General features: G+C 45.6%; 1 protein-coding gene across 1 annotated transcript in view; it reads right to left on the bottom strand.

The window, feature by feature from the left end:
- TMC3 (transmembrane channel like 3) overlaps positions 1-22486 on the bottom strand; it is a 40810-nt gene that overhangs the window by 9902 nt on the left and 8422 nt on the right. Inside the window, exons 5-20 of the mRNA XM_053272500.1 lie at positions 19305-19581; positions 17402-17545; positions 15532-15607; positions 13542-13623; positions 12479-12585; positions 11238-11336; positions 10985-11127; positions 9829-9976; positions 7909-7952; positions 7380-7527; positions 6073-6182; positions 4042-4120; positions 3249-3656; positions 2622-2750; positions 1722-1789; positions 309-437 (exon numbers count right to left, since the gene is read on the bottom strand). Of these exons, the coding sequence (XP_053128475.1) occupies positions 309-437; positions 1722-1789; positions 2622-2750; positions 3249-3656; positions 4042-4120; positions 6073-6182; positions 7380-7527; positions 7909-7952; positions 9829-9976; positions 10985-11127; positions 11238-11336; positions 12479-12585; positions 13542-13623; positions 15532-15607; positions 17402-17545; positions 19305-19414 (2024 nt within the window). The 5' untranslated portion in view covers positions 19415-19581. The remainder of the gene's footprint in view (positions 1-308; positions 438-1721; positions 1790-2621; positions 2751-3248; positions 3657-4041; positions 4121-6072; positions 6183-7379; positions 7528-7908; positions 7953-9828; positions 9977-10984; positions 11128-11237; positions 11337-12478; positions 12586-13541; positions 13624-15531; positions 15608-17401; positions 17546-19304; positions 19582-22486) is intronic.

Genomic DNA, 22486 nt, shown 5'->3' on the forward strand with positions numbered 1-22486 from the left:
TTATACCAAACTACTGTAAGCACTGTTGATTTTTATTTGTCCATATGTTTTGAATTCTGGTCTTTGACCATAAATAAACTTGACTTGACTACTACTGCCCCATATAAAATCTCTGGGCAGTTTACAAATTAAAACACAACCATTAAAACCTTCAATCACATTAAACAAATTTTGTGCAGCGACATTATTTTCCGGTGGGTGTGCAATTTTGTTGATCAACTCCTTCGTCAGTCTTGATGTCAGCCTGGGTTTCTATTTACATGTACAAGATATTATATTTTTGTTTGGGTTTGGGTTTGTTTACTAACCTTGATGCTCTGAAGACTTGCTGATGTGGAACATTGCATGTTAACACTGCCCAGCTGCGAAGGTACATCAGCCCTATTAGTTTGAGAACATTGAATGCAGGTAGGCAAGGCGAAAAGAAGGCTCCCATCCTAGGAAATAAACCATAAAGACAAAATAACATTACCGTTTTACCCCAATAGCCACAAAAATAGATATGGAAAAGGGTGGATTCTTCTCAAATTGCAAGCGCTGGCCAGCAGGTGGCGCTGCAAAAGATACACAAAATCCCTGCTCAGCATTTACAGGAGGACCTCATTATTCGCAGTTCTGCAGGATGTCTAATAGACACTTGTTTACAGTATCTGCAGATATGATGGGATTAAAGCCCATGTATCCACGGTTACTAGAGGGCCGGAAGTGACCACGGAGGATGTATCCCTCGTATCCCTCCACCCTGGAACCTAACCCCCCTTTCCCCATAGCCGTAATGCCTTGTTACTCGAGGTTCCATTACTCACGGCGGTAGGTGAGGAACGAAACCCCTGTGAGTAATGAGGCTCTCCTGTATATAGAAGATAAAATCGCACTAGAAAGTAGCAGGGAAGTGAGTACAGGGAGTAAGACTGCACTTGGAACCTGAGTGAAAGTGGTAAACCACCCACTCTCAACCCCCACTCCAGTTTATTGCTATCTGGAAAGATCCCTACTCTAACAAAGTCCTTGCACTCACTGAATAGAAAGAGGGTAAAACAGGGGGTAGCTCTGGGCAGGGCTGGATTTAGCCACAGCCTAAGTAAGCTGCAGCTTAGGGCCTCACATTATGAGGAGCCTCTGAATAAAAAAACATGACTAAATGTCAAGTTCTACATAATATGTTTTTATTTAAAATGTATTTCTAATGCAAACAGGCTTGTTGCAAGATAACTGTTTTTGCTAGAGTATTAGTTTTCTGTTGCATCTTTGCCAAGACAAAATAAAGCTGCTTTAATTATTTCTATTTTCATGGCCCTTTTTGTTAGAAGAATACGATTTTTTGTAATGTAATGCGGTCTTTTAAGCGTGACATAGCTTAGGGCAGGGGTAGGCGAACTTGGCCCTCCAACTGGTTTTGAACTACAACTCCCATCATCCCCAGCCATTGTGGATGGGGATGATGGGAGTTGTAGTTCAAAACCAGCTGGAGGGTCAAGTTTACCCACCCCTGGCTTAGGGCCACAGTATGTCTGGCCCTTGCTCTGGGGCTAGCCATCCTACCCCCCCAACAGGAAAGCCATTACATCTACCAAGCAAGCAACCAAACCCAACTTCTTTTGTTGACCTTCACACACATAGCCCGACAACTACAAACAAATCTCTGCTCAGCAAAATGGGCCAGTCTGAGATGCAACCACTTCAATGGACAAGAACAGGCCCAAGAAGCACAAAATGCTTACCAAATCATCCCTTGATTGTAGACCAAATGCAGGACATTTTCTGCTATTTTGAATTCTCCATATTCTGGCTACAAAATAAAGGGGTGGTGGGAATGGGAAACCAGGATCAGTCCAAAGCAAAGATTCTGCACCTGCGAGCAACCAAAGTGATCTAGATCCAGGCTGCACCACTTCGGCCTGCCAGCTGTCGTTGGACCGCAACTCCCATCAGCCCTAGCCACACTGGCCAATGGTCAGGGATGGTGGGAGCTGTAGTCCAGCAACAGCTGGAAGGCGGATGTTGTGCAGCCCTGCTCTAGATGCTTGCCCTTGCCTTTCAGTGAGCAGGCCTGGGTTAAACCATAAGGTGAGTGGGAATCCTCGTCCCCAGGCTGGTGGCGGCCATTTTTTATTTTTATTTCCCAGAACCCTCTGCAGAGGATAGGGTTGCCATATTCAAGCTTCCCAAATCTGGGTGGCCTAATTTGCATATTACACAAATTAGGCCGCAACTAATTTACATGTTATATATTTGACAGATTTGTATATTTTCCTCTCCTTCTCTGCCCTCCCATGTGGTCGGATCCAGAGTAAAATCCGGGCAACGCATGTGAAATCCATGTACATCCGGGTGGAATTTAGCAGCCGGTGGAAGAGCCAAATCCCGGGGCTACCCTAAATTCCGGGGGACATGGCAACCCTATCAGAAGAGCATTGTGTCGTTAGGCAGCACCATTCTGAGAGGACTTCTTGGCGGGAGGATAGCCTCAAGCCCCCGCCCTACAAGATCTGACCCCAAAGTTCTCACTTTTAGCTCAGAAGTAAGGGAAACACATTGCAGGGAGAGAAGAAATAATGCATATCTGCATAATGTGCCCCCAATTTCCCCCCCCCTTTAAAAAACAGGAAGCATATACTCACAAACTTGCTTTCCAAATCCCAGCACCAACAGTCACTCAAGTATCGGACAAAGAGCCCCCGGAAGAAGTCAATTAGCAGGATGCTCGCCACTGTGAACAGCATGTCGATGATCGACAGCTTCAGCATCTCCTGAAACATGGAAGAGGCAGAAGGGACGCTCTTCTGTGCACTCAAAAGCCAGAAGTGCCCATTCCAATTGGCCTTTTCTGTGTCTGATAGCTCAGCAAAGAGACACCCTTTAAAGTGGTGGTTCTTAGGGGTGCCCAACCTGTGGCACTCCAGATGTTGCTGAACCACAACTCCCATCATCCCCAGGCACAATACATTGTAGCTGCAGATGGTGGGAACTGTAGTTCAGTACCACTGGTTGGGATCCCCTGTCTTATATTATTTAGCAGCGGGAGATCAACTGACCATATCCAACTCCAAACTCAGCACAGCATCTCTCTAGCAGCTGTTGCTGGTGTATCCTTTTGATTTCTTGTTAAATTGTGAGCTCTCTGGGGACAAGGAGCCCATTGTCTCTATTTGCTATTCATTATTTACTATGCAAAGCTTCTTCAGCAGAAGGCAGGATCCTATGTTCTTAAAACAAAAATATATATATATTATAGGATAGCTGCATACTTGGCCAACGTAGGTCTCCCAGCACTGATTCTGATGACTTTGAGCGTTATATTCAGAAATCGCCGTCTTGTTGTCCAACAGTGGAAATGTGACATTCCGTGCCATTTGCATATTGAAAACGGTTGTTGAGAAGTTATATTCCAGGCGGGTTTTAGTTGGGAAGATGGTGGTGGAAATCAATGCATTGCTTCCATTGTTGAGATCTTCATTCTGAAATTGCAGTGGGGTATCATGAGAACCTAACATGTTAAGGAACAGGCATCTTACATCATCTTTCTCTAAGTCTTCTGCCCCCAAAGAATGGCTCAGAGCCCCCAATCTCATCAGCCACCTTCCTCCTCCATGATCTCTTCCAGAGAGATCAGGGGAGAGGGCTCTGGGCCTCACCTGGTTCTCTGCTGCTTCTACCTGCAGAGATGCTGTATTATGATATTAGAGACCTTAACATATACAGGTAATTATTCTTGGGTGCGGGGGGGGGGGGGGCGGTGATTGGGTTTAATTATCCAAAGGGGGCCCAGGGCCCAGATCTTTTAAGGCAATGCCCCTGTCAGACAGAGAAGTGTGTTTCTCCCTAGACACAGCATTTGCAACAGAGAGGATGAGCCCAGATACACCCCACCCTATAGCCTAAACCATTTCCCATTCAGGGAGTTGCTACATGCAGAAATCAGTTACTTCCATTGGCATCCCACAACCTGCACTTATATATTTCATCTACTGGCTTACTGCCCCTCCCATCGAAATTACCTGGGCAGCACATGGGAAGGAAACGAGGCAATAAATCACTCACGTCAGTGCTCATGCTATCCACTTTGTCGAGAAGAGCAATGATTAAGCTGTAGAGGTTTCCCAGGTATAGGACGAGAACTCTGCAAATACAGCCAGCCCAAGAAGCTATATTAGAAGCTTGTATTCTATATACTGCCACCTTGTATTCTATATACTGCCACAGTGGGGAAATGCTTGACTAACAAGCAGAAGGTTTCCGGTTCGAATCCCCACTGGTACTATATTGGGCAGCAGCCATGAAAGGCATCATCTCAGACTGTGCAGGAGGAGGCAATGGTCAACCCCTCCTGTATTCTACCAAAGAAAACCACAGGGCTCTGTGGTCGCCAGGACTTGGCGGCACACCTTACCTTTACATTCATTCTATATACCAGTCAGTTAGCCAAGAATCCTGCTAGCCGAGCAAAGAGGCACCTTTGAAAGTGGTGGTTCTCTTGTCTTTAGCAGAGGGAGACCGGCCCGGCCCGGCCCGGCCCTACAGTTTTTGGTGCCCTAGGTGAACTTTGATTTTCACACACCCCAACAGCTGAGAAGTGGGGAGCTGCAGCTTTAACTTGAGCCCTGCTGTCTGCTCATTTGCAAGGTTGAAAGATCAGCCCACATGGAAGACCAATGTCCAGCCTGTGCTGGTTTGAGCATACAGTGGGGGAGAGTTCCCAGTCTTTGAGGGGAGCAAATCTCCAACCCTTCAGAGATGAAAGGATGCTGCAGTTAACCTGGAAATCCAGTCTTATTCCTTTTGGGAAATGAATGCTGAGGCAGGCAATTCATAGTCAAGATTAGGAGTGCAGCTTAGGAGACCAGCTGTTTCTTGGGGGCAGAGGTGCAGCAAGCAAAGCAGTTTCTGGTATCTAATCTACCTTATGTTGCTTTTCGTATTGTGAGGCATTTGGGAACCGCTTTGAGAACTTTGGTTGAAAAGCGAGATAAGTTGTATATCTATAGAACTTAACTGCCACCTTGCGAGCTGCATTTTGTTGTTGTTTAATCCATCTGTTGCTGATGACGGCATAAGCCGAAATGTTCAACTTAAATTTGGTTTCCTCTAACTCTCTGTTGTCAGCCATCTTTTTTTACGGAATATATATTCATATTTAGATAGATAGATAGATAGATAGATAGTAGTCACCTTATGGTGCAGCAGGGAAATGACTTGACTAGCAAGCTAGAGGTTGCCGGTTCGAATCCCCACTGGTATGTTTCCCAGAATGAGGGAAAAACCTGTATCTGGCAGCAGCGATACAGGAAGATGCTGGGAGGCATCATCTCATGCTGCGCGGGACATGGCAATGGTAAACCCCTCCTTTATTCTACCAAAGACAACCACAGGGCTCTGTGGTCACCAGCAGTCGACACCGACTCAACGGCACACTTTACCTTTATATATATTATAGAGGTAGGTCTGTCTGGAGTTGCCACCAGCTTGTCTGATAACTATGCAGGGACTGCCCTCCTCCATTGCTTCCCTGAGACTCCAGAATGCGCCCCCTGCTGAAATAAGAGCCTCCCCATTTCTGACAACTTCTAAAAAGTCCGTAAAGACACATTTTTTTCATCCAAGCCTTTAAATTTGACGGTGGTTTTAAATTGTTTTAAGGTTTTCATTTTTATTTGTTTTATGTTGTTGTAAACCGACCAGAGACAGAGGTTTGGGGCGGTCTACACATTTGATAGATAGATAGATAGATAAATAAATAAATAAATAAATAAATAAATAAATCTGTTGTAGTAGAAGCAACAGCAGTCGTATATTCAGCCAGAAGATGGGTCCTGCCACAATCTTTGCCTCTCTTTTGTCTTCCACAGGCCAAAGGTAAAGGTAAAGTGTGCCATCAAGAGGATTTCAATTCCTGGCGCCCACAAAGCCCTATGGTTTTCTTTGGTAGAATACAGGAGGAGTTTACCATTGCCATCTCCCATGCACTGTGAGATGATGCCTTTCAGCATCTTCTTAGATCGCTGCACAAAGGCCCATGCAAAATTGCTTCAGCCCTCCTCATCCCACTGCCTTCATGCAGCCCATCTCTCATACCTGGCAAGCTGAAAGCGCAGAGTGGTCCGGGGATGGTACATCTCCAAGGCAGCCACTAGTTCAAAAGCCGAGGGTGCGAGCATTGTGATCAGCGAGACAACAACACTTACCTGGAAAGAAGGGCAGGAGGTGCTGATCTTAGGCAGGTGCTCAGTTCTCAGGAAGGGCCATTTTGCACATTACACAGCAACAAAGCGGAGTTTGTCACTCGACAGGGAGCATGCAATTAATCCCCGCTTGCAATTTTGCTTGCAATCACTGGAGTTTAGGGACATAGGAGGCTGCCATATACAGAGTCAGACCATAGGTCCATCTAGCTCAGTATTGTCTACATAGACTGGCAGCGGCTTCTCCAAGTCTGTCACTCGACAGGGAACATGCAATTAATCCCCGCCTGCAATTTTGCTTGCAATCCCTGGAGTTTGTCCCTCAAGAGGGAGCATGCAATTAATCCCCGCCTGCAATTTTGCTTGCAATCCCCGGAGTTTGTCACTCAACAGGGAGAATGAAATTAACCCCCGCTGATGAGCGTACTGGTGCATGTCTGTGGAAGAGCACCTGCTTTGCATTGCAGAAGGTTCCAGGTGCAAACCCTGGCGAAAAAGGATGAAACCCTGTGAATTAAAAACATGCACAAAAAGGATCAGGTAGCAGGTAATGGGGAAGACCTTCACACTAGGGAGCCATTTCCAGTCAGACTAGTCAATACTGGAGCTAGATGGAGGAAAAGTCGGACTCAGTAAAAGGCAACCCCATGTGTCCAGTTCATGATGAGAAGGGTGATCGGCTCAGTGGTGGAGTATCTCATGCAGAAGGTCCAAGGCTCAATCCCTGGCAGCATCTCCAAGCAGGCCTGGGAAAGACTCCTGCCTTCAGCCTTGGAGAGCCGCTGCCAGTCAGTGTAGACAGTATTGAGCTAGATGGACCAACGGTCTGACTCGATATAAGGCAGCTTCTAATGCTGTTGATGGGGTCATAGCTCAGTCATTGGTAGAGCCCCTGCTTTGCATGCAGAAGGTCCTAGGTTCAATTCCGGACATCTCCAGGCAGGGCTGGGAAATACCCATTTAAAAGCCTGGAGAGTTGCTGCCAGTCAGTGTATGCAGTTCTGAGCTAGCTGGACCAATGGTCTGACTCAGAAGGAAGCAGCTTCATAGGTTCAAGAATTAAAAACACAGAAATGTCCATAAAATATGAAGGTCCATGCATGCAGACGTTTCTTGGATATGGAGTGGACAGCCCTGTTAGGTAGGACAGTCTGATGCCGATAGTGCAGATGAGGGTCAAAGCCAAGAGGGTGCTCTTACTTCGTTCTTTTCCCAGAGGGTCAGCTCCTTCTTTGTCCGCTCTAACTTTTGGGACCGATCCACAACAAAGTAGATGATGTATATGCTTCCCGCAAGCGAGAGGAGGACGAGGATGTTTGCGATGATCCGTAATGTTATTGTCACTGCTCTGAAAACAGGGCCACACACAGGACAGATAGCAAAGGATTCAGATTGTTTCAGTGGCCCATTTTAAAAATGCTTTAAAAATCAGAGAGATACTGAGCTTTGTGCAATCATGCACAAGAGACTGGAAATTTAATTACACACACACTTATATTTATGTACACGCATACAGGTTTATGCTGTTTTTCTGTCTATCTACACACACACACACACACACACCAGTCAGATGGATTTTAAAGCTTCAAACAGCAATCCATACAAATTATCTGGATCCCAGAAGGATACAGTTAATTTAAAAAAAAGCGCACACACACACTTACTTACTTATATGCTATCTACCTACACACACACACACACACACACACACACACACACACACACGTACAAGTTTGTGCTCTTCTTCTTTTCCTGCTCTTCCAGTATGGCTTCCTTGAAAGAAACACAAAAATAATTATTTAGATGTCTCTCTTTATAAAAGATTTGGGGCTTCACTCATCTGCATACTATTAAAGATACTTCTGTTACACAGAGAGTGCAAAGATTTGGTACAAGCCTGGCCCAACATACACTGATTACTAAACAAGTCCGAAAAAGAAGAATTTTACTTATCTGCCTCACAACTTGGGACATTAAAGGCTAGTTCGCACGATCAGAAATAGGGTAGGAGGTGTGTCTTACCCAAGTTCGGGAGCTGTACACACTCCTGTTTTCTGCTCATCTGTGAGTAAAACATAAGGTAGGAATGAGGGGAAGTGATTGTCTGCTAAGCAGCCATTGGGTCGGAGGGTTCTGTCCTCCCCAGCAGCTGGATCCAACACTTTAATGAGGTAGGAAGAAAAGCCCTTCAACCCAGCAGACAGCCACTTCCACCCCTTCTACCTTGTCCTTTACTCACACATGATGGACAAATCCATCAGTGGCTACTAGTCTGAGGCCACCTCCAGCCTAAGAGGCAATATGCTTCTAAAGACCAGTTGCAGGGGAGCAACAGCAGGAGAGAGGCATCTGGGCAGCTGTGGGTTTCCCAGAAGCATCTGGTAGGCCACTGTGTGAAACAGAATGCTGGACTAGATGGGCCTTGGGCCTGATCCAGCAGGGCTGTTATATCCCAAGGTTGAGACCCCCTGAATCAACTGAATGCGTGATGGAGGCTTTGGGTTGAAAGACATCCAAATCAGTTTTCAAGCAGGGTAGAGGAGAGATTTTCAGTGTCAGCCAGGATTGTATCTATTCTTGCAGAATGCAAGCTGAATTCATTTCTACCAATTGCTTGCACAATTATTTCACAATGGTAAACAAAAAAGCCTGATAATCCAATATCTGGTTACAGGACATATAATTATCCCACACAGGGATAATTATTGAATGAAGGGATGACATGACCGTTCAAATTGTTTAGAACTGGTTGCAGGTTAGAGCGTAGGTGCACTCCATGAGTTGATGGTTTGGCAAGGGAAGAAAACATGTTTTAATTAAAGATGGGGCATCCCACAAGGGGTGTAGCTGGGAGGCAATGTTGGTTTGCAAATAGAAAAGGGAGAGGCATGCCAACTTGAAAGGAGCAAGAGGCAAGGCCAACAAAGAACACTTATAATTTAATAAGATGTAATTAGGTCATCGTAGAACTGGGAAAGGAGTAGAAAAATGGTAATCAAAAGGATCAAGGGGTTGGAGCATTTAACTTATGAGGAAAGGTAAAAGTGCCAGGGACCATTTCATTTCAAGGTCCCTGAACCTTGTTTTCCCAGATGCTATTGGACTACAAATCTCATCATCCCCAGCTACAACAGCACTTGGCCATTGTGGCTGGGAGTGATGGGAAGTGTAGTCCAACAGCACCTGGGGATACAAGGGTGAGAACCCCAAATCTTGGATCCGCAGGTGCTTTTGGATTATGATTTGCATCATCCCCATCCATAAAGACATTTGGCTATTGTGGCTGGAGGTGACAGGACCTGTCATCGAGGGATGAGGTTGAGATACTGACATTAGAAACAGGACTACAGGGAGATAGGATAGCAATTTATGAAATCACACATGGGGTGGCGAGATATTTTCTACCCTCTTTCATACTTCTAGAACTCAGAATTACCCAGTGACTGGTAGTCCGTTCAGGGCAGGCAGAAGACAGAAAGGGCAGACAGAATGGATCCATAGATTCATTACAACAGTAGTAGACATGATCGCTCCTAAGCGTCCTCTCCGACCCGCTTCAAAATTGGCCCCTTGGCATACAGGCCTACCACCTGTTCTTGGAGGGAAAGCAGGCTAGAAATGTAAAAATAAAATAAAATGCGTTGCTTACCCTGATGCTGTTAACGATGGCTGCCGATTTGCTCTCTGCAGCCTCAAGGTTGCCAATGAGGTAATCCCAAGCACAGAAGACCCGCCAGCAAAAGGTATAATTTTCATCAGAAGCACTTGCTAGGCTCATTCTTGAATTTTTGGCCATCCTGGGAGGGGGAAAGGAGCACTGAAAATTAGGGATGCGAACGAGGTTTTTGCACTGGTTCGGCGCCAAAGTCCAAACTGTTTCGGCACCACAGAGAGGGGTGCGGCAAGCAGAATCTTAAAAAAAGAGAGGAGAGCAGGTCCTTACCTGCTCTCCACCCCCACATGCCACTTCCTGCTGTGACGGCACTGCCCCACGAAGCTGTGTGTGGCACTGGCGTGCACATGCATCTGTGCATGCGCGGGCACCATTTGTGTGGTCAACAACACCATGCTGGTCATGCAAATGGTGCCCACACATACCGAGACACCATGTGCGTGCTGGCATTACATGTGGGTTCTTATTTTATTCATTCATTCATTCAATTTCTATACCGCCCTTCCAAAAATGGCTCAGGACAGTTTACACAGAGAAATAATAAACAAATAAGATGGATCCCTATCCCCAAAGGGCTCACAATCTAAAAAGAAACACAAGATAGATACCAGCAACAGCCATGGGAGGGAGTGTGCTGGGGGTGGATAGGGCCAGTTACTCTCCCCCTGCTAAATAAAGAAAATCACCCTGTTAAAAGGTGCCTCTTTGCCAGGTTAACACAAGCATGCCCAGCACTGTTGCAGTCCTAATCTGTTTGGTGGCATGAACCTCTGTTTGTGCGCATCCCTGCTGAAAATGACCAAGAAATGTGTTCGCCTTCGATATCCAAGTCTCCCCACTCCTGTTGTACAATAAATATATCAGAGCTTCCCATTATTTGCAAGGAATCTCCATTTTTCTTGCTTCCTATCTGTCTTTTTCTTTCCCTCCCTCCCTCTTTTTCTATTCATTCTCATTTTCTCCTCCATCAATCTTCCTTCCTTCCTGTTAGACAATCCAGGAGCCAGAGGCTGCATCTGCCTCTTGTGCAGAAGGAAACAAAACTTAGAATAAACCTTGCATGGGTGTGTGGCCCAGTCCCAAGAGAAACCGATACTGTTTGGGTGAACTTGGGTACAAAGAGCTGCATTACTTCTTTAAGAGGATGATGAAACTGTAGGCAAAGACGGCCATCCCGACCAGGAAATAAGCAAGGGGCAGTCGATAGCCAGCTTTCCCGATCTTCCTAGCTTGGCCATAGTAGCCGTAGAATAAAACCGAGTACTGGAGATAACCCTGCAGGAACACAAAACAGAAAAAAATAGCATCTGTTCTTGGGGCACTTTTTAAAAAAAGAAGCAAAATCAATCTATGCTACAAAATATAATTAAGGTCTTTCGCCTTGCCCCCAAAGACCAGATGGTGTCCAGATCTTGTGCAGACGCATATTGCTCTTTCGGGATTGTCTTGCTGGGAGTACTTCCGAATGCATCTCCAGCCAAGATCTGTAACAAAGCAAAAGGTTGAAAATGTGACGAAAAAGTCAATGTTCTCTCTGTTAGGGCAGACCTCCTAAATGTGAACATAGGGCCGTTACCCAAACTGGCGTTTCCGTGTGGGTTCTCATCCTTCTGTCTCCCCAACATCTTTACTACTACTACAAATATCTATATACCGCTCTTCAACCAAAGTTCTCAAAGCAATTTACATAGAAAAATAAATAATACATAAATAATATGGCCCCCTGTCCCCAAAGGGCTCACAATCTGACAAGAAACATAAGGTTGACAATCAGCAACAGCCACTGGAGGGACACTGTGCTGGGGTTGGATAGGGCCAGTTGCTCTCCCTCTGCTAAACACAAGAGAATCACCACTTTTAAAAGATGCCTCTTTGCTCAGTTGGCAGGGGTTAACTTTAGGCAAAGTTATGCCTTTGGTACTGCACACAGCATTTCCTGATCTCAAGTAATGCCACGGAACGCATTGCCTAGGAGTGTAGGAAGCTTCCTTACATGGAGTCAAGCCATTAGTCCATCTAGCTCAGAACTGTCCCCACTGACTGGCAGTGCCTCTCTGAGGGATCAGGCAGGAGAATCTCCGAGCCCTACCTGCCAAGGAGTGCACCTGGGAACTTCTGCATGTAAAGCAGATGCTCCAACACTGAGCGACAGCCCCATTCCCTAAGGGAAATATCTTCAAGTGCTCATCTGTAGTCACCCAACCAAATCCAAACTAAGGCAGACTCTGCTTAACAAAGGGGGCAATTCATGCTTGCTACCACAAGACCAGCTCTCCTCCCCGACAACTACATGGAATTGGCCTATGCAGCTCAGCATCGTCTACACTGACTGGCAGCAGCTCTTCAAGGTTGCAGGCAGGAGTCTCTCCCAGGCCTACCTAGAGATGCTGCCAGGGATTGAACCTGGGACTTTCTGCATGCAAAGCAATACTCTATCGCTGAGCTACATCCCTGTCCCCTAAGGGGAATATCTTGCAGTGCTCACTCGTAGCTTGATCTCACATGTGCTCACCCATCCAAATGCCAACTAAGGCAGACCTTGCTTAACAAAGGGGAGAATGCATCCTTGCTACCACAAGACCAGCTCTCCTCTCTCCTCCTACAATGGTTCAGCATCTAGACTTACCTCTGGTAAAACCACGAAGGCTCCTGTCATTATGGTGAGGACAATGTTGATTCCAAATAGCCATCTCAAAAAAATAAAGTAAGAAGCGACTCCAGAGCCAAAGTGACCTTAAACCATAAAAGGGAAAAACAAACACAGAGACATACATACATTTATATTTGCTGGTCAATGACCAAATAAACTATTTCTCTCTTTATATATACATACATTTATTTTTACACACACAATCTCAGTCCCAAGTGCATTTACTTGATCAAAATCCCATTGACTTCCATGGAATTTACTTGGAAAGTAGCGTGCTTAGGATCACAGCCATTTCATTCATTTATTTTTAAACATTTTTATCCCGCCAAACTTCCAAGGAACTCAGGACAGAGCACATGTCCATTCTATCATCCCACCAACCCTCTAAGGTAGGACAGGCTGAGAGAGAGAAACTGCCTCAAGGTCACCCAGAAAGCTAAAAGGGGATTTGAACTTGGGTCTCCCTAACCCTACTAAGAATATAAGCACAGCCCTGCTGGATCAAGCCCAAGGCCTATCTAGTCCAGCATCCTGTGTCACACAGTGGCCCACCAGATTTATTTATTTATTGAATTTCTATACCGCCTAATATGGAAATCTCTAGGCGGTGGAACCCACAGGAAAGAGGCAAGGGCATGCCCTCTCCTGTTGCTCCCCTGCAACTGGTATTCAGAGGCATCTTGCCTCTGAGGCTGGAACCTCTCTGATAATCAAACCCAGGGCTGCACAACAGCTGGCCCTCCAGCTATTTTGGGACTACAACTCCCATCATCCCCAGCCATAGTGGCCAATAGTCATGGATGATGGTAGTTCTAGTCCAACATCTACAGGAGGGCCAAAGTAGTGCAGCTCTGCTCTAACCACTACACCTCACTGGCTCATCACTGGCAATCTAATGACTGACTGTCGGTTTTCTATCTGCCACAGAGAAAGTTTGCAATTTGTTAGTTGCACTTTATTTAGCCCAAAGAGAACCCCTCATTCCTAGCACGTTGCCATTACAGGTGACATGGTAGTCGTTTGAGATCTCCAGACTTACTTTCTATTTTCTTTATTCTCATTTCCCAGGGAATAAAGATGACCATAAAGTTATACACGAGTCGAGCAAACTTTCGCCACAGCTAGGAGGAAAAGCATTAAAGAGAACATTATCGTATGTGAAACGCAGCAACATATAGAATCCCAAGCAAGACATTAAGGTCGTTCCCTGGTGGCTAGGAAGGGTGTGTGTATGGGGGGAGACAGGAGTCCTCCCCCCAGACCTTCCTTCCCCTATCTTTCCCCCTGCCCAATCTTCTTGCTCCCTTTGCCACACCGCTGCACACACACAATCACCATTGCGGCAAACGGCGTGGCATTACCAAGCCCTGGGAAATGCTGCCCGGCCTCCAGATATCCCACAATGCACCCCACAAGGAGCTCAGTGCATTGGGAGATCTCCCCGCCCCCAGGGTGGAGCCACCATTGTGCGGACGGGTTCAAAGAACCTGGGCCGCCAATGAAAAAGGCTGCTGAAAGCCCCCATAAACATGATGTCAGGTGCATGGGGCCATGTTTGCTGCCTGAAATGGACAAGGGAAGAGCTCGCTTGGGCTCTCCGGAGCCCAGGCGTGGGAGAGCTCTCTCGGGGCTCTCTGGAACCCGAGTCACGCCCCTGTGCAGGTGACATCACACGCACGGGGTGTCACTAGAGGGACCGCCAGGAAGGGCCGGACAAAGGCCACCGTTCGACTGGCTTCCCACCCGATTCCTCCTCAAGCCAGGCGCTCTAGGTGTCCGGCTCTGTCTGCTCAGGCTGCTGGCCCGAGCCAAGTTTTGGTTAGTACACGAATAAGCCATCCAACGGCCAAAGCTAATTAATTTTATGGAACTACCGAAGCTTTATTGCTGTGACTGAAAGTAGTTTAATTCAACAAAGAATTAACAGATGGCACAAACAGCACCTGAGTTTCTGTGTCCCTCTAACCTTGCTTCCTGGGCTGAGAAAGATTTGTAATGTGTGCATTATAGAACTGGACAGTAAATTACACCTGGGTGTCAGAAGAGAAGAGACTGCAGCAGCACTGGTTTAGAGCTATTAGTGGCATTGATTTAAAGATCTAGTAAGGAAGTAATAAGTTTATTGTTGTGACCACTGGTCTTAACACAACACTAAAAAGGGAAGGGGGGGAGGAGGGGGGGTTAAAACAAAAGAGCATACAATAAAATTCAAGAAATAATGATACAAAATTAGTTAAGTGGAGACCAGCACTACAGTTTGGAACAAAGCATAACAGATGTAAATTTCTTTCTAAGTTGAAAGGAAAGCAAAGCAAACGTGGCTACTTGGTAGCTAAAATGTGGGATTGCATTTGCAAGAAGGTAAATCAGACATTCCACAACGGAGCTCTTGAATTTATCTATAATTTGTCTCAATGTTTTCCCCTAATCACATCACAGAAGGGGCAGTATGAGTCATAATGTACAATATCCTTGTAACAGATTTATTTTATTTTATTTATTTATATTATCAATTTCTATACCGCCCTTCCAAAAATGGCTCAGGGCAGTTTACACAGAGAAATAATAAATAAATAGGATGGATCCCTGTCCCCAAAGGGCTCACAATCTAAAAAATAGTCAGAATAGTCAGAAAGTCATCTTGATTTCAGCAGGAAGATACAGGAATAATACCCTGGGTGTCAGCCAATATCTTCAGATGGCGATGAAACACCATCAGAGAGGCAGCCGAGCAGGTCTCCAGTGGCAGGGGGTTCCAAAGCTTGGAAGCTGCCACGGAAAGAGCCCCTCACACATTCCAGTCTGACTCATCATCTATGAGGGAGGCAGGGCCTCCCCTGCTGACCTGCTTCCTTTTTGCAGGAGCCACCCCTGGGAGGGGAAAAACCACGTTGGCAACCCATATGCTGCTGCCCTCTTCTTCATCTGGACAGCAGGGATCAACAGGAATTACTTCCCCCGGCAAACGGGCATTTTTGATCTTTGGCATGAAAGGTGGGTTCTGGAACTTTAATGAAAAGCAAACCCACCTCTGCACCGGCTGCCTGGTAGCCTCTTGTCCGGGTCAGACGGCCTTCATACTTCAACACAATATCTTTAGCTTGTCTGCCAAAGAAGACAAGAGCTTCATTTGGTGGGACCAAAATCTCATGATGCTGAGAGCGCCTGCCATCCACCCCGCTCTCATAAATAACGTCTCACCAACTCGCCGCGTTGCATAAAGGACTGCTGCAAAAGAAAGGCAGCCCTGCCAAAAACAGGAGCTTGTGGAGTCGGATATGGTCATTTTATTTAACCATTGTGGAAGCCAGGGGTTCTCAAGCTTGTGTTCCTGGATGCTGTGGAACTACAACTCCCATCACCCCCTGCCACAATGGCAGGGGGTGATGGGAGTTGTATTCCAACATCTGGGGACACACGCTTGAGAATCCCTGGCAGAAGAGGTTAACATGTGGATGTAATAAGAGGCCACTGATCCACGTAATAAAAGGCCACAGATTCCTAGGCATTTATAATACTTTTGGATTAGCCACTTACTGGGCATTCCTGTACAGGGCTGGCTCGGATATTAAGCAGGGTGATACAGGCCACCTGAACTGGCAGATTTGGGGGCACCCTTAAGAGGCAGCAAACTGAGCAAAGAGGCACCTTTTTTATTGGTGATTCTCTTTATTGAGCTGGGGGAGAGCAACTGGCCCTATCCGTCCCCAGCACACCATCCCTCCAGTGGCCATTGCTCATGTCTATCTTAGGTTTCCTTTTTAGACTGTGAGCCCTTTGGGGACAGGGAGCTATTTTACCATTTTATTTATTTATTTCTATGTAAACCGCTTTGGGAAACATTTGTTGAAAGGCAGGATATAAATATTTGTCGTCTTCGTAAACAGTGAATTATTTAGTCTATTGTGGGGGCTGAACAGTCTTGGCCCTTCTGCTGCTGTTGGACTACAACTCCCACCATCTCCAGCCACAGTGGCCAACAGTCAGGCATGATGGGAGTTGTAGTCCAACATCTGCTGGAGGGCTAAAGTTGTGCATCCCTGGTCTGTGGTTATACTTTCTAGACAAATAATAGTAGCCAGTAACAGCAGTCAGTATTGCTACCATCACAGAGATTTCCTTTGCCATTTGTATCCCAGGCAACTAAGTGTTTTAGGCTCTCTCTGCCCTGAAGGGCCAGAGAGTGCAATCCGATCAACTCAGGAGGAAGTCTCGCTGAAGCCCTGTTCAGACATTATACTGTAAGAGCATACACGTGTGTCTGTATACGTGTACAGGAAGCCTCTTTTCCCCATGGGGGTTCTGTTCCCACCTACAATCACAAAACTAGAAACTGCGGGGGGGGGGACCTATGGGTCTCCTCCGGTTTTCAGCATGAATTTTGTGGGGTGAGGTTAAGAGCCACAAAATGGTTCCGTGCTGCCTTCAGGGCAGAAATGCCACCAGAAGTAACACTGGAAGTTACTTCCGGATCCTCAGGAACCACAAATAGTTAGAAATAGCTGGAATTTATCCATGCAAAAACTGAAACCAGGCCCCTATGACCCGCCCGCGGATGCCAGAATCCCTGAACAGAGAACTCCATTAATAATGAGGGTCTCCTGTACATGTTTTTTTGGTAAATGACTATAAATGTGCGTTCATTTTTAAAGTGAGCCTCGATACAGCTCCCCTCAAATATAGGCTACAAAGTGCACCTCAGAATGTGTATTGAACATAATGCGTGAACATAATATATGTGCACTGAACATAATGTATAGAGCCATTGACATATGCAAGCTGAGTACAGTGTATACACATACAGACCTGTATGCACATACAGTTATTCACACATTATGTTCAATGCATGTAATATGATCAAAACTTTAATTACGGATGATGATGAAGAATTCCCCGTACCGTAGTGCTCTGAGCTTCTGTCTCATCGGCCACGGTCTGCAGCGGATGTTTGCCATAATCTCCTTCTGAAACTGGATGTTCTGGAAAATTTGTTCTGGGTCACTGCTGTCGACTTTTTCATCACCGTTATCTTCATCAGAGTTGCTAAATGCATCCAGTACCCCATGGAGAATGGAAAAGAAAGTGAGCCGTTTTTACAGACATTTCAGTCCCAAGCAATACATTATGTCAGCGCAGATAATCTCAACGCACTTCATGTGAAGAGCCGATTAGCTACTGCGGTTCTTGGAACTGGTGCCACGTTAGGGTTGCCACCTTTTCTTACTGGCCCTGCAGCTGTGCTTTTAGCAGTAGCTTCACACACAGAAGTCAAGAAGGCAATGAGGACATTCACGCAGTCAAAAACTGTGTTCTACCCAGGTTTGGTTGTTGTGTGTGTGCTCCCAATTTTTGCTTGTGTGGAAGCAAGGTTACAGGAAGACCTGGGTAGAAGTGATTGTGTGGAAGCAAGGTAGGAGAAAAAGCTACCCAGGTTTTCCTCTAACCTTGCTTGCACACAATCACTTCTACCCCAGTTTTCCTCTAATCTTGCTTCCACACAACCAAAATTTCATGACCTGAGAAATTGTGAGCTGGAGAACAATTCTCTCAAGCATACTTCTCCCCTCTCAATGGAGAATATTTTAAAAGGCAGTAGTTGGAGACTATTCTTGTCCATGTGTATAAAAACATACTGAAGGTGGGGGCAGGTGGGGGGCACAGAGAGGAGGGAAGTGTCTGCTGCATCTCCTAATTCAACCACAGATTTAAAAAGAAAAAGTGAACATCTCTGGGTTGCAACCCAGGAGCAACCTTCGATTCAGCAATGGACAGTTCCATTTGATCTTTCCACGCATCCAGGACTATCAGTGCAGTGAGGTACTTACCAACATGATGCGGAAAATATGTTTGTTAAGTTCATGCAGCATAATCTACATACTTAGAACTGTCATGTTTTCAGCTGTGTGTGTAAGATTCAGAAGCTTAGATTGTTCCTACATTAACAAAATGAACCATTAATTAAAAACAACTACTGAAACAAGTCCCTGCCATTCTGCTAAATAAATGCAGCAAATCTGGAATCTTTCCGAAATGAAAATCCATTGTACGAGATTTTAACTAAAATATTGGCGGGGGAGGGGGCATATATAAAAGCATACAAAGAAATTCTCTTCTGTCCAGTTTCTCATTAAATGATTTCAGTGCATTACCACAGAAAGACCGACCTCAAACCCAGTGCTTGAATTACAGTGTTTGTTAAGGCTACAGACGTGTGTGTGTGTGTGTGTGTGTGTGTGTGTGTGTGTGTGTGTGTGTTGTTTATAGCTGTGATCTTTTAAAGGCACTGTTATATTCCATTAGTTGCCTTAGTTGTCTAAGTGATAGGAAGGTGGAAAGAAAGAAAGGTGTTAGAAGACTAAGCCCAGGGTAAATAGAAGACAGACTTTAATTTAAAATAACCCACTTTAAAAACCTTTATTTAACTTGTATTTTTATGGGCTTGTCTGACATTCAGAGCTATCATCTGTTTACCCATGACTTAGACTTCTCACATACTTTTCTTCTTTCTTCTCATTCTGAAAGAAAGAAGACTCTGAATTTAAGATGGCAAACACACCCACTGATTTCTAACTGGGAAAACACCTAGTCTTGGATTCCAGTAAATAGGCTGTGTAGCAATGGAGATTTCACAAGTGCCACTTTTTATTGTAAAGGTGGAGAAAAGCAGCACCAGGCAAAATTCTCTCTGCTACTTGTTAAAGAGACAGGAGCCCCACTCTCTTTCTTTGCACCTGGTCCTCTTCAGCATCTCAATCCTATCTGTACGAAAAAAATGAATATAAGGAGAAAGAGAGTCTCTCACCTGTGGGGTGGCTCCTGGTAGGTGAAGATGCTAGCATGGCGCTTCACAGTTTTGTGCCTCTTGCAGGACTTTGCATTTTTGAGTGCAGCAGATCCACTTCCTGAAGACATGGCAGGAGTTTCTGGAGTTGTGTTTAAAAACCCCACACAGGCCCCAGGAATGTGAGATAAGCTTGCTCAGCGGGCACCTGGGATCTCAGGGTGAGCCTGCTGGTAGCTGGAAGCCCACGGATGTCAAAGTAGTCTCCGATTCCTCTCCTTGACAGCATCTGGTGAGCCTAACAGTGGGAAAGACCAGAAGCTGGTAACACAGACATAATCTTAAAGGCGCAGTACACCAGAGAGGCTCCAGCACAGAGCCACTGATGCTGCTCTCCAACATGTCCAGAGTGAAATAAGGAAGACTCATCACCCTACAGCCAAAATGGCAACTTGACACTCAGATGAGAGCAAAAATCAGAGTTCGCTCATGCTGGTCTGGGGGAGCAATGGGGCTGACCAAAACTGGGGAACCAATAGGGTTGCTTTTTTAAAAACAAAAACAAAAACACACCCAGTCCCTGACTTGGAATCAGAAGCAACCCCGCTCAAACCAGCCTTGAGGATATTCATTCTCAGACCCTTCTCTCAATCTATCTCACCACCTGCAATGAAATGCTAGCTTACCCTAAATGAAGTTAAAGAGCAGTGGTAGCATTAAAATAAAGGAGGTCACAAGCAGAAAGGGTATGTGTGTGTGGAGGGGGGGATTCATTTTGATACTTTGTTTTCACTTTTAGAGCCTGCATTAGATTTTTTTTTTTATTAGTAACTTTATTTATTGACAGTAACTGTCAATCTCTGTTTCCTCGCTTTCTCTCCTCTCTTTTGTTTATCTCCACTTGTCTATACTAACATAAAGAAAGGAAGGGAGGAAGGAGGGAGGGAGGGAGGGAGAGAAAGTTAGATCATTGGTTCATGCAGCTCAGTATTGTTTACTCTGACAGGCAGCAACCCTTCGTGGTGGCGGGGTAGAGACAGAGAGAAGGAGGAAGAACAAGAAAGTGGATTTTTCATTTGCAACTAATTTGTTTCCGTTTCAGGTATGTTAGAAGCTGCCATACTGAGTCAGACCATTGGTCCATATAGCTCAGTAATGTCTACTCTGACTGGCAGCAACCCTTCGTGTTGGTGGGGTGGGGTGGAGAGAAAAGAACAGAGTGGATGTTTCTTTTGAAACTAATTTGTTCCAGTTTAGGTGCACAGGAAGCTGCCTTATACTGAGCAAGACCATTGGTCCATCTAATCCAGTACTGTCTACTCTGACGGACAGTATCTCTCCAGAGTTCCAGACAGGAATCTTTCCTAGCTCTACCTGGAGATGCCAAGGATTGAACTTGGGACCTTCTGCATGCAAAGCAGATGCTCTGCAACTGAGCTATGCCCGCCTGCCCGCCTGCCCCCCTCCCCCATTCCCTTCCCAGGTGTTTCTATAACCAAAATGAATGAGGCATATTTATTTGACTTCATTCGTTTAAAAACTCACCCACACCACTACAACAGAAGACAGTGAAGAGGAGAAAGGAAAGGGGTAATTTGTACATTTTATATCCCGCTCTTCCTCCAGGGAGTCCAGAGCGGCGTACTACATACTTGAGTTTTCTCCTCACAACAACCCTGTGAGGTAGGTTAGGCTGAGAGAGACATGACTGGCCCAGAGTCACCCAGCAAGTCTCATGACTGAATGGGGATCTGAACTCAGGTCTCCCTGGTCCTAGTCCAGCACTCTAACCACTACACCACACTGAGCTTCCTTGGAATGAATAGAGCAATGGGGGAGGGGACGTATTCCTTTAATTATTTTTTTTAAAGAGTGGTTAAAAAAAACACCCAAAAAACTCCCCACCTCCTGTGATATTGCTCATTTCCAGAACAGGGTTTTTCACCCCACAACTGGATGCAAGACCTCAGTTGCATTGATCACGAGCCCAAGGCTCTGGAGTTTTATTAAGAGAGAACATGAAGTCCTCTCCACTAGATTTGTTGCTGAGTGCAGCCTGCACGCTTGCCTTTGTTCATGCTCCCAGCTCATCTAGGGCGTCATTGTTTTCTGAAAAATGTCCCCTTCAAATGGCCACCGTTAATCCTCTGCACACGGAGACTACCAAAATATAAACGGGTCACACTGTTCATGCTTTAACCACCGTCCTTATTTTACTGCTTGGGCTGTTCGATAGTCCTTTTCTAACCATCTCTAATCAATACATTTTAAAAAACTGATTAAGCATTCTAAACAATACATTTTTTAAATGCTTAAGAAGCATAGGATATTTTAAAAAGTGTTCACACCTATATTAATGGATTGCAAGTGGATCTTATCCAAATTACAAGCCCTAGATCACTGGTTCTCAACCTTGAATCCTCAGAGGTTGTTGAAATACAACTCCCATCGTCCCCAGTTACAATGGCTTCTGGCCACTGTGGTTGGAGATGATGGGAGTTGTAGTCCAACATCTGGGGGGCCATGTTTTAAGCACCCCTGCCATAAAGTCCTTCTAGACGCAGGACATGAGAAGCTTTTGTGCTAAGTGCAAGCTTACTCACTTCTGTTCTACTTCCCAGCACAATCTCACAATCTGGTGACACTCTGCTGAGTTGCAGACCAGGGACCTTGCACAGTTTTCACAGCACCACGTTCTGGCCAGCTCTTTCTTTCTTTCTTTCTTTCTTTTTGCTTTCTGAGAAGAACTAATTGCTACTTTTCTGGCGAATGAGGGAAAGGGCTGGTTCTTTTCAGAAAGCAAGAGCTGGCCAGCAGGTGGCGCTGTAAAAATTGTGCGAAGTCCCTGGTCTGCAACTCAACACAGAATCTCCAGATCATGTAGGAGGTAGGATGGAAGCATGTGGGAGTGTGTGGAGGGTGAGTACATGCATGCTTGGAAGTTGTACAAAAGCTTCTTAAATCTCATGCCATTTTTACATCTGGAAGGTCCCATAGATATTGGGCCTATTCACACAATCAAAAGCTAGGTAGCAGGAGTGTACAGTCAGGATGCCAGCCCCTCCTGTGCACACTCCTGAGAATCAGTCATGTGTTGGTAAATATCGAAGTAGAAGGATGAGAAAGCGATCATGGGATAGCCACGATCTGGGTTGAACAGTGCGGGACGTGTTTTCCCCCCACCCTCAATACAATTCTGGGTA

Source organism: Hemicordylus capensis, chromosome 10 (assembly GCF_027244095.1).
Source record: "Hemicordylus capensis ecotype Gifberg chromosome 10, rHemCap1.1.pri, whole genome shotgun sequence".
Lineage (NCBI taxonomy): Eukaryota > Metazoa > Chordata > Lepidosauria > Squamata > Cordylidae > Hemicordylus > Hemicordylus capensis.